Raw genomic sequence first — 12972 nt, 5'->3', positions numbered from 1 at the left:
GCAAGCTGCTCTTTGAAATCTTCTGTTCAGCTCTTTTATCTTTCATTTCTTCTATTTGTTTTAGCCACTCTCCATTCAAAAGCAAGTTTCAAAATCTCTTCTGACATCTATTTAGGCCTTTCTTCCTTTCCTGTCTTTCTAATGACCTTTTGCTTTCTTCATGTATGACATTCTTGATGTCATCCCAAATTCATCTGGTTTTCAGTCATTGGTGTTCAATGCATCAAATCTATTCTTCAGATGGTCCCTAAATTCAGGTGGGATATAACCAAGGTCATATTTTGATTCTCATGGATTTGTTTTGTCTTCAGCTTCAAATTGAACTTGCATATGAGCAATAGATGGTTTGTTCCATAGTCAGCTCCTAGCCTTGTTTTGGCTGAAGATTATTGAGCTTCTCCATCACCTCTTTCAGATGTAGTCGATCTGATTCCTGTGTATTCTGTCTGGGGAGGTCCATGTGTATAGCCATGATTTATGTTGTTGAAAAACAGTATTTACACAAACAAGTCATTGGTCTTGCAAAATTCTATCATCTGATCTCTGGTGTCATTTCTATCACTTTGGCCATATTTCCCAACTACTGGTGATTCTTCTGTTTCCAACTTTCATATTTCAATCATCAGTAATAATCAATATATCTTGATTGCATGTTTAGTCAATTTCAGAGTGCTGAAGTCGGTTAAAATCTTCAATTTTCTCATCTTTGGCCTTAGTGGTTGGTGTGTAAATTTGACTAATAGTAGTTTTCTGTGTATGTGTATATATATTATCCTATCACTGACAGTACTATACTTCAGGATAGATCTTGAAACATCTTTGTGAGGATGAATGCTATGCCATTCCTCTTCAACTTGTCATTCCTAGCATAGTAGATCATATGGTTGTCTGATTCAAAATGGCCAAAACCCATCCACTTCAGCTCACTATTGCCTACAATATTGATCTTTATGTGTCCCATTTCATTTTTGACAACTTCCAATTTTCCTACATTCATACTTTATACACTCCATGTTCTAATTATTAATGGATGTTTGCAGCTTTTTCTTCCTGTTTTGAGTCATGCCACATTAGTAAATTCCTCCATCCATGCAATTAAAGTCAACTCTACTTTGAGGAGGCAGTTCTTACCCAGTCATATTTTGAGTGCCTTCTGACCTGTTGGGCTCATCTTCCGACTCTATATCGGATGATGTTTCAGGGCTATTCATAAAGTTTTCCAGTAATATATCATAGGGTTTTTCACTGCTATTCATAAGGTTTTCGCTGGTCAATTCTTTGACCTTCTTTCCTTCTAGTCTGTCTAGTCTGGAAGCTCCACTGAAACCTGTCCATCATGGGTGACCCTGCTGGTATTTGAAATACTGGTGGCAAAGCCTCCAACCTCACAGCAAGACACAAGCCACCACAGTACAACAAACTGACAGATGGGTGGTGCCTCCATAAGTCCATAAAAATTAAACATTTCTTTTCAAAGCTATAACAGAGGCCAAAGTTAAACAGTGAAATAGTATTGGAAGGAAGGTTGGGCAATCTACTTCCATAGTAATAACTGCCTCGGAAACCCAAGGAGGGGTCGCTATGAGTCAGGTCTGACTCGATGCCAGTGAGTTTGGAGTTTGGTTTTGAGTATTGGAAGGGTTGTTTTTTTTTTTAATAGAAGGTTGTATTTTGAGTTGAAGTCTTTATTTCCTAGTTAAATACCACTGCAATTATTACGTTTTTTGTTATTAAAAGAAAAATTAAGAGGCTTATTTTTTTTTTTTTAAGAAAAAGACATCAGTAAATCTGATCCAGGTTAATCCTGTTTAGGCAGTTAAGCCATACATTTCAAGTCACCTGATGTCAGCTTCTATAATAGTAGAAATAATGCCTAGGAGGAAGTAAACTGGCATTACAGTGGTAATCCATAAGACAATGGCAACTATCTCTTTTGCAGTCAACACCTTTGTGTCCCACGTGAGAGAAACAGTCAGATATTTTACACTTCACTTGAACTCAAGATAACATTTCTAAGAGATGGCTTTGTACTAGCTGACACACTCACCTGAGAAACGGCGCTCTGGAACTTCCATCTTCATCTAACTTATAAAGTGCATCTGCTCTCAAGCCATCAGCAACAAACAGCACTAATCTTCTTGCTGGAGGAGGCAATGGTGTAAACTGAGGAGTCATCCCGTGAACCAAAGGGGACGTAAAGTAAATGTCAAAGATGGAGGCGAAGAACACAAGATGTACGAGCAATCCCAAGATAAAGAACAGCAGCATAGCCAGTGTTAGGAGTTAATCTTAAGGAAAAACCGAGAGAGGGAACAGAATTAAATTGGGGTAAATCTTAATGCAACCATATGTATTTTCACATTCTGATGACTACATGTAGACTGGAAATATATTTAAAATATTACATAAGTCACAAGTTCACTTTCATGGGGGGGGGCAAAAATAAAGTTTGTTTAATAATGAGAGATAATATTGAAATAAAATAAATTTCAAAATACACATGTTGTTGGCTGATGTTGAGTTGGTCCTGACTCAAGGTGAACCCACAGGTTACAGAGTAGCTCCTCCATACAATTTTCCTGGCTGTAATCTTTACAGAAGCAGTTTGCCAAGTCTTTCTTCCATGGAGCCACCGAGTGGGTTCAAAATGCCAACCTTGAAGTTAGCAGCCACTTTCCCCACCCAGGCTGCTGATAAAGTACATACGAGCACTTAAAAGAAAAAAAAAAAGTTCAAGTACATAAAAGCAATTTGATGAGTAAGCTATTCATAACAAATGTATATACATACTAAGCTCATAAAAAATAGCATAGGAGCAAAGAACCAAGAATAATCAAGCCAGTCTTAACATCAGTTAGGGTTCAGTCAAATCAAACACACATGAAATAGAAAACATAACTCAGCTATCTAACACTTCTTATACAGAGAGTTCTATGAGGTGTTTGTATAGAATGTGTGTTATTTCTCCTTCATTGTGCCTCAGAATTCCAACAATGAAAACATCTAATCTCGTTTTATTTGTGGAAGGTTTTTAACTATAAATACATTTTTTTTTTTTCAAAGTGTAAGGACACTCAGATGATCTATGATTTCTTGGGTGAGTTTTGGTACTTTCTAACTTTTAAGGAACTTGTCCATTTCTTTAAGTTATCAAATTGATTGCATCAAATTGATTGCTCAAAATGTTCATAAAAGTCACCTGTGATCCTCTTTTCTGGACTTCAGTACAGGATTTTTCACTGCTATTCATAAGGTTTTCTAAGGCCAGGTATGACATTTTGTTGTCCAGAGAAAGCCATTTTTTCAAGAACTTAATTCCTTTCAGGTAAATCTCAAACTCTACTCAGAGCTAAAATACGTATGGTATATTCAGATACACAGAAGCTCATATTGATTTAAATACTTCCTCTTTATCCTGGAAACCTTATCATGCTTATGAATAAGCAAATGTTTGTATCATTTTTCACCTGCACTCACATTTACAAATAACTCCTCAGAAGTATATTCTTTTCTTTTCCCCATTACTATTGCACAGCTTTTCTGTATAAAGTGCCAAAGTCTAAGTGTTAAAGGATAATATAACTTTTTTTTACTGCTCAAAGGCTTACTGAAGTAGTGAAACAAGACTTTTACGTGAGCACTTTGGCCTTCTTACAGCTATAGTATCCACTATAAAAGCCAACACAGTTAGATAACAACAGTGGAGTCCTGGGGAAGACACTACCTCTCTGTTTCCTTGTCCATCGAAAAAGATACTATTAGTCCTATTCCATGCTGGGAGGATCATGGGAAATAAATGAGACTATCCATGGCACCAAAAAATGTGAAGTATAAGTAATACTGTACACAAAGAGTACAAAGCAACTCAAATTTTAATTTTTAAATCCAACTCCAAACAGCTGAGTTTATTATTAGTTTTTTAAAGCAACAGGAAGGAAAATATGTATTTTCCTGTCCAGTTGGGAATTCAGATTAATGATCCCAATACTGCAAGTAAATTCCATTAATAGAACGTGACCTGATAAAACCTTGATTTTGAACTTCTCGTCTCCAAAACTGAGGAAAGAATAAATTTCTGAGTGAGTATCTTTTCAGTTTTTATCAACCAATTTGGTTTCCTATCCTTTCAATTAGCTATTCATATCCTTGGATCAGAGAGGGTTAGGGTTGCTGGCTCTTTTTCTTTGATTTGTAAATGATGATTTTATACTCACACATACATATGGTCTCCTGTTAAACAGAAGTTTTAAATTGTAATACCATTCATCAAACCTATCATTTCTGAACGCTCTCTGTGTCTTGTCTAAGAAAACTTCTCTTATTCCTCGGTCGCATATGTTTAAAATTTTTCTTTTCACTTTTCATTACTGAAAATTTGTATATGCTGTGAGATCTAATTGAGATCTAATTTCATGTTTTCAATGTTGATAGCCAATTGAATAACAGAATTATTAGTATAGTTACCACTCCAGAATTTACTCAGAAAATTTCACATCAGAAATAAACACAGGTAAAAATTTTATTTGTAAGAATCAAATATTGCAAATAATATCTAGTAACAGGAAAATATATAAATGAATAGTTTATTCATAATGAAATACTGTACAGCATAAAAATCAATTAGGTCATATCTATGACAAGGATACATTTCACAAATATAAGGATTAATGGAAAATCTACTGCCCGTTCCTCCCCAACACAGTCAAACTTGCTGAAAAGATTAAATATAATTGACTGTTTTTTTTTCTGACCACCTAATCCTCAAACAACTTTATTTCAGCCTCTGTTTCTATTACTTTAGAGAGACACCTTCTACTAAGGTGGTCAAGCTTGCAAACTCCAACAGCTACTTTTAAGTCTTCATGTTCTTTGACTCCTCCTTCAATTTGACCTTGTTCACTACACCTTTTGTAATAGCTCTCATTCTTTGACTTCTGTGAACATCACTATCTTGGTTTTCCTTTTACTTCTATGACCTATGTAGATTGGTCTCTATCTAGTCATTGAATTTTGTCTATTACTCCAAAGTTGGTCCTAAGCACTCTTCTCTTCTCACTCTGTACTCCAAGAATTTTTAATCATACCCTTGGCTTCAGTTATCATCTATATATAAATGACTCAACAAATCATAGCCCCAAACCCACATATCTATCTCCAATCTTGCTATGTCCACTTGGTTATTTCAAAGACATTAAAATTGAGATTCTCTAAAACCAAACTCATGATATCTCTCATAACCTAGTGTGGTAGTTAAGGTTTTGTGTCAACTAGGCTGGGCCGTGGTTCTGAGTGGCTAGGCAGCTGGATGTAGGTATTCCCTCCCCATGAAAAGACTATAATCACCTCCATTATGTGGCCTATTTCCTATATAAGGAGAAGCTTTGAGAAAGGTCTCTAGCTTTTTGGCACATCTAGATCCTGCATTCACCCAAGTCTTCATCTCAATGGTTGAGATGAGGGCTGCCGTGTTGCCTGCCAATGTTAGGATTGTTCCTAGACTGGAACCAGTGCTCTGCCATGTCGCCTGTTGATCTTAGGATTGTGCATTTTACCTGTCAACATTGAGTTTGTCAGCCTCTGCAGCCAGCAGCTGCAAGACTTACAAGAAGCCTCCAGCTCCAGTGGGCTAGAAGCAAGAGGCAGAGCTGAAGCCCAAGGTCAAGGGGCCTTCACCCAGCTGCTAGAGCTGGCACTTTTAGTTTTCACTTCTAACTTCTTAAACTGTAAGAGAATAAACTCCTGTTTGTTAAAGCCATCCACTTGCAGTATTTGTTATAACAGCACTAGAGAACTAAGACACCTTGTTTACCTTCATAACTCCCTAGAGTTCACAATCTCAGGATATGCCTTCCACTCAGCTATGCAAGTCAGAGCACTAGGAGTCATTCTTCATACCCCTTTCTTCCTCCATATTAAATCCTACCACTTTGTCTGGTTTTTGTTTCTTGAAACCACCCACTTGTCTTAACTACTGCCACTCCTGTACTCCAAGGTACCATTATCACATAAACTACTGAAATGCACCAATAGGTCTCCCCATGTCCACTCTGACCCCTCTCTGATCCACATTCTGCACTATAGTCTGAATATTACTTCATTTTCTTTACAAAAATGCAAATCTGTATTTGCAAATTATCTCATTCCTTATATAAAACTCTTCAATGCCCCTACCTCCATTCTAATCAGGACCAAAATTCTTGACATGACAAACGTCCTAAAGATTGGCCTCTGCCTCCCTTTATAGACTCATCTCAGAACAATTCCCCCTGATTTATAGCATCTCACTACATTGGCCTTTTATTTCTTCAAGTATCTCATGCCCTCTCTTGCTAGAAGATTTCATAGGTACAATCCCTCTGTAGAATGCTCTCCCAAACTAACTTCAATTCTGTCTCATCAATAGAGACTTGATACCTCCTTATATAAGAAACCCTGGTGGCACAACAGTTAAGTGCCTGGCTGCTAACTGTAAGGTTAGTAGAAACAGCTAGTGGCTTTGTGAAAGACTTGGTGATCTGCTCCTGTAAAGACAGTTGTTGTCAGGAGCTGCTGAGTCAGCTGATTCATAGTAACCCGATAAACAACAGAAACACTGCCCTGTCCTGCACCATCCTCACAATCGTTGCTATGTTTGAGCCTACTGTTGCAGCCACTGTGCCAATCCACCTCATCGAGGGTCTTCCCCTTTTTCACTGACCCTATATTTGTTGTTTTTGTTGTTATGTGCCATCGAGTCAGATTTGACTCATAGCCACCCCTCCTTGGGTTTCCGAGGCAGTATCACTATGGAAGTAGATTGCCCTATCTTCCTTCCGAGGAGTGGCTGGTGGGTTTGAACCACCAGCCTTCTGGTTAGCAGTCAAGTGCCTTAGCCACTATGCTACCAGAGCTCCCGACCCTATATTTACCAAGCATGATATCCTTCTTCAGGGACGGGTTGCTGCTAGTAACAAGACCAAAGTACAGTAGACGAAGTCTCACCATCCTCATCTCCAAGGAGCATTCTGGCTCTACTTCTTCCAAGACAGATTTGTTTGTTCCTCTGGCAGTACACAGTGCATTCAAATTCTTCACCAACACCATAATTCAAATGCATCAACTCTTCTTCGCCAAGATTATAGTCTAGAAAATCCTCTGGGGCAGTTCTACTTTGTAACGTGGGGTCAGCTGAGTCAAAAATTGACTTGATGGCACCTAACAATAATGTTTCCTTGCACATAAGCATCACTTTCTCAAGGAACCCTTCCTGACTATGCAGTCCAAGTTAGAAACCAAAGCCATTATTTTAGTTTGTAATTACATAGATAGTATTTGGATTAATGTATGTCTGTCACTTTATCATAATTCCATGACAGCTGGCAGGGATTGTATCTTTTCTCTCCTGGCACTGTATTTCCAGCACGCACCCATACAGTCCTAGGCACTTAGTAAAGACTCAAATGTTTGCTGAATAAATTATTTAACGTTATCATTTCTAAGGAACATGCAATATGCACCCACAGCCACTAGAGGTTGCCTAGCTTCTCTTATACAATCTGTGAAGATTCAGGGCACTTCAACTTAAAATACATACATACATACATACATACATACATACTACTTATTTTATTATTGCCAAGCATATGTTTCTTAAGCAGTACTATCACTTAATATTTCTCTTTAAAGAGAGTCACACTTTATTTGGATTTATTTAAAAAGAAACTTTTGAATTATTTGCCATATTTGAATCATTTAGAAGTTTCAGAATAAAATGCCTATTAAAAATTTTAAAAGGCACATGCTCGTGTACCACCCTTATACTTGTGGGATGTTTACCACACATTGAGAAATAATAAAATTTAGATGCTACTCTAATTTTAAGTCAATCAAAATCTTGTGTTTAAAATGTTACCTGAAGTTATTTTAGGACTCTTAAAGTCAAAAATATAAATAAAATATTTGAAGAACTTGATAAAAAAAGTTGTCTTTTAATTTTCATAACTAATATACACATTTCAATGACTATCCATGTTATTTGGATAAAACATTATCTGCAAAGGCCACAATTAATGTAAACTTGCTAAGGAGAAATGTTTTCTAACAATATTAATAATAAATTACTGTAAGTAGCTATCAGTAATAATTAATAATGCTAGAGCATGCTATTTCTTAAACGTTTTTTGAAAATAAGAAAACCTTTCCATGTATTATGTAAAAGAGATGTACCTAATGGGAAGACTGGCCAATTGATTTGTAATGGGCTTGGAAGGTCACAGAAACGAGTCTATGATTACAGGAAGCAGAGTTAGGAAACTACATATCTAATAGGAAGCAAGTCATAGTGATCTATTTTTGAAATACCAGCCACTGAAAACCCTTTGGGGCACAGTTCTATTCGACACACATGGCATCTCCATGAGTCAGAGTCAACTCTGGTTTAGGTACCAAACACCATGACAAAAACTTTACAAACACTATCTCTTTGTACCTTATCAATTCTCTATACTTTCATTATCATCTTTGACAGTTGGCTACAAGTGATGCCAGGAACTTTTTCAAGGTCTCACAGAAAGTAATTGGTAGAATTGGGATCTGAACTTAAGTTCTTCCACCTCATAAGCACAGTCCTACAGAGACCTTCAGTGCAAATTTCAAAATTTCCCATTGTTGTTGTTAGGTGCTATTGATTCGTCTCCAACTCATAGCGACCCTACATACGACCCTTCAAACAGCAGAACGAAACAATGCCTAGTCCTGTGCCAGCCCTACGACCCTTGCTATAGCTGAGCCCATCGTTGTAGACACCATGTCAATCCATCTTGTTGAGGGCCTTTCCCTTTTTCATTAACCCTCCACCTTACCAAGCATGATATCCTTCTCCAGAGAATGGTCCCTTTTGACAACATGACCAAAGTAGGACATTCTCGCTTCCAAGGAGCATTCTGGCTGCACTTCTTCCAGGGTGGATTTGTCAGTTCTTCTAGCAGTCCATGGTACTTTTCAGCATTCTGCGCCAGCACTCAGAAGCACTGACTGTTCTTCGGTCTTTCTTATTCATTGTCCAGTTCTCACATGCATATGAAGCAATTGAAAATACCATGGCTTGTGTCATTTTCACATTAAAGATAGGGAAATATAAAACAATATAGTTTTATATAAAATATATATAAAACTTATATATATGCTTTATATAAAATATGAAAACAACTTATACATATAAACATATTATCAGTGATATACCTTAGGATTCCTAGTGTCCATACTTTTGAGAGAGTCTTAGATTTCTCCATATTGATGGTATGAGGGGTTTAGTGTGTTATATGAAGCCAACTATAATTTATTCATGCCATTCATGAATTCCTCCATTTCTGAAAGAGGTTCCAGTTCCAATCTTTCAGGAAAATTCAATTAAAATAATGAACTACAATCTCTTTTGTTAAGAAATATCTAATAGGATATATATGTCATTATCTTTATACTATTTTCCTGTGATCAGAGGTTGCCCCCCTACACACACACATATTTTCTTCAATGTCTAGTACAAAAAATATTTATGAGCTAATGTTCCAATTTTAAATATTTTTATTTCTTGATATTAACACACTGTTCTAAAAAAAGAAAAAAAATACTTCTAGCCAAAAACACTGCCTGAAAGCCTACACTTATCTACTGGCATACTTTTACCTGTAAACCAATAACCTGACCTAAGGTTATATAAGAATGCTCTGTTTTTATTTTTCCAGAGATAATAAAAGAGATACTTTACTGCTTCGATGTAATATGTAACATATGATAGTCATAATCACTGCTACCTGTTTATTTTGGTGTGTATTGCCAACTGTACAACAAGAAAGTTAACCTAAAACCTGCAAAACTGCCAATTTGTGTGTGGGTGTGAAAATGGAAGTCATCAGGAATGGGACTGAAATTCTGTTGAGTGAACAATTCTTCCTTTACCACCTGGAACTGTAATGAAGGAATGACATAAAAGATAAAATCCCAATTAGGAATATACTTAATGTGCTAACGTTTGATCAAAGAAATCACAACTCTGAAGCATTACATTTTTTAAATAATTAAATTTCACAATCAAAACCTTGACTCCCCCCTAAATTGATGAGTCAGGAATGCTACAAACAGAGCACAACGGAAAAAGAATGCCTTTGACATAAGAGAGTGGAGACTTGAGTTTCTTTCAATACTGACAAGTGCAGTTGACTTGACCAAATCATGAAAGTCTTTAGACTTCAGTTTACTTATCTCTCCAGGGAGGGGGTGGAAACTGATATGCTCAAGGGTCTCTGTCGTGCGATCTGTGTGTTAAATCCTGTGTGTTTATTTAGCACCTACATTTGACTTTTAACCAGAAGGCTGGCGGTTCAAACCCACCAGCCACTCCTCGGAAGGAAGGTTGGGCAATCTACTCCCGTAGTGATACCGCCTCCGAAACCCAAGGAGGGGTCGCTCTGAGTCGGCACGGACGGCAGTGAGTTTGGTTGTTTCGAGTACCCAGTCGAGGTTATCAGGGTGTCACAGATGCCGGAAATTCCAAACCTCAGGGCCCACTTTCCCTTGACTGCTTTGTCCCACCGCCGGAGGGCTGATCCCTGGGGGACGCGCTCGCCCTGCGGACTGTCGCTAGGCCTCTAGGAGCAGCGGGCACAGGCGGGATGGAAAGAAAAGGAAGCCAAATTCTGACTCCTGCCCAGGACACTCGCTACCTGGACGGAGAAACGTCACTAATTGGCAGCACACACCGAGAAAGGTGAAGCATCTGCAAAGTGGCAGTTGCAGTGTCGCCACGCCTCAGCGCACTAGCCACTACCCGGGATTCATGTGGGTCAGGTTTGATTAGGGAATGAGGGCTCCTCAGCGCGGAAGGCCATTAAAGCTCTGAGCAGCTCTCCCTCTGCCCCACGAAACGCTAGCCAAGAGAGTTTCTTCAAGTCACCATTCAACCACCCCGCACCTCGGAACGCCCCACAACTCCTACCGGTTCAGCAGCTGCTCTCGCGATACTTCTACAGCCACGCCCCCTTAGCTCCTGCTCCCGCCTCCTCCATCAGCCAGTCAGTCATGAGTTAGGGGCGGGGTTTGCTTTTGAGCAGGGAACACGGCCTTCAATCCTTGCTCTCTGGCATTGAGAATGGGCGGGGCTGAGGCGGGGCTCCGGCAGGGGTGGGGCCGCGAGGGGGAGGAGGACACAAACGATATCTCGCGGGACCGGAGACCAGGAAGACGCCTACAGAGCCGGGCTGCTAGTGCAGCCGCGGCTGAGGCAGTGGGGCGCTGCTGCATCAGGACCTTCTGCCTCCGAGCCACGCCTGGTCTCCAGGCCTGGAGGCGGGACGAAGCCAGGCCCTGGCAGTGGAGACGCGCAGTGCACGCTGAGGTTTAGGGGAGATTCAGGCCGCGGCCTGTCAGGGCCAGTCAGGGAGGAGCCCACCCTTCTGACAGAATAAGATGGCGGCGATGGCGCCTGGAGGTGGCAGTGGGAGCGGCGGCGTGAATCCATTCCTCAGCGATACCGACGAGGATGACGACGAGGTAGCGGCGACGCAGGAGCGGCGGTCTGGACTTCGGCTGGGTTCCGGGGGTGGCCTGGATCCTGACTCTGTGGGCTCGCTGTCGCCACAGGATCCCGTGGCTTTAGGGAGCAGTGTGCGGACGGGGCTCCCTGGGGAGGCGGCTGCGGTGGCGCTGGGGGGCCTCGGGGACACCCCGGCCCGACTGTCCATTGATGCGATCGCCGCTCAGTTGTTGCGGGATCAGTACTTGCTGACGGCCCTGGAGCTGCATACCGAGCTGTTGGAGAGCGGCCGCGAGCTGCCTCGGCTGCGTGACTACTTCTCCAACCCCGGCAACTTCGAGAGGCAGAGCGGGACCCCGCCTGGGGTGGGAGCGCCGGGCTTCCCGGGAGCAGCCGGCGTCGGAGGCGCTGGAGGCCGGGAGCCGAGTACTACGTCTGGCGGGGGACAGCTCAGTAAGTGGATGCTGCCTGGTCCTCTCCGGCGGGGTGTTGGGATTGTAAGAAGCTGGGTGATGGAGGAGTATTTCTGGGCGGGCACGGAGAGTGGGAACGTTTCGGGAGAGCGAGAGTCGGGGGGGAAATGGTTTGCAGTGAGAGCGAAGAATCTGGCAGTCGCTGTGCAGCCTGCCTCCAACCCTTGGCCGGAGTCGCACTTGGTCCTGGCTGCCCTCTTGGTGTTGGTGTCTATGAAGTATCAAGAGTTTCTACTTAACTGGTTATTCTGAGACTGCAAAAGACTGCCTTGTAAACTGGTGTATAGCTTTAAGCGTATTTCCCTTTTCTCCAGTCTCCCGAATCATGCTACCAGGAAATAGGGATTCTTAAAATACATGTTCTCAGTAATTCTTTAGTTCAGGAGTAACTAACTCGCGACAGTGCGAGCTCCTTGATGGCAAAGACGTTGTTTGTTTATTTTCGTGTTCTCCTGGGTATCATTAGCAAAGACTGGACAGAAAAGACTGTGAAATGTGATCCTCTTTCCAAAGTCAGGTTCACCCTTAAGACCCTTTGTCTTTGGGCTGACTTTCTCACTCAGAAGTTGGGGTTTCTGCTGCATAGGTTTTGTTCTGTTTGAATAAGTACATTCCATTCTATTTCAGTGCGTTAATTTCAGTGGTTTCCAAACTTAAAGGAAATCCAAAGAGTAGCTCAGGCACCTTCTGCCTGCACGTTTTTTGTTCCAACACTTCAGCGAAAAAAAAACAACTCACTGCCATCGCGTTGAATCCGACTCATAGCGACCCTCGTTGGGTTTCCGAGGCTTTAAATCTTTAAGGAAGCAGTTCGCCCCCTCTTCCTTCTGGAGCAAGTAGTGGGTTTGAACCGCTGACCTTCTGGTTAGCAGGCAAATGCTTTCTCCACTATGCTGCCCACCACCTAGCAGGTCTTTTTTTTCTGCACAAATCGGGAATTTACTTTTTTACCTTGTTGTAATCGGGTGTATTGCCTAAGGCACTTGACTG

General features: G+C 40.9%; 2 protein-coding genes across 2 annotated transcripts in view; one reads left to right on the top strand and one right to left on the bottom strand.

Annotated features, from left to right (window-relative positions):
* Window positions 1-2268, bottom strand: part of LOC103192547 (GPI ethanolamine phosphate transferase 1) — a 110689-nt gene extending 108421 nt beyond the window's left edge. Inside the window, exon 1 of the mRNA XM_007935542.2 lies at window positions 2048-2268. Coding sequence (XP_007933733.2) covers window positions 2048-2268 — 221 coding nt within the window. The remainder of the gene's footprint in view (window positions 1-2047) is intronic.
* A 9174-nt stretch (window positions 2269-11442) lies between these two features.
* The window catches only part of RELCH (RAB11 binding and LisH domain, coiled-coil and HEAT repeat containing), a 153116-nt gene continuing 151586 nt past the window's right edge, over window positions 11443-12972 (top strand). The window contains exon 1 of the mRNA XM_042780237.1: window positions 11443-11962. Coding sequence (XP_042636171.1) covers window positions 11443-11962 — 520 coding nt within the window. The remainder of the gene's footprint in view (window positions 11963-12972) is intronic.

This window comes from Orycteropus afer, unplaced genomic scaffold, assembly GCF_000298275.1.
Source record: "Orycteropus afer afer isolate SDZICR_OR568_19922 unplaced genomic scaffold, OryAfe1.0 scaffold00029, whole genome shotgun sequence".
Lineage (NCBI taxonomy): Eukaryota > Metazoa > Chordata > Mammalia > Tubulidentata > Orycteropodidae > Orycteropus > Orycteropus afer.
This window is presented reverse-complemented; position numbering and strand designations above follow the sequence as displayed.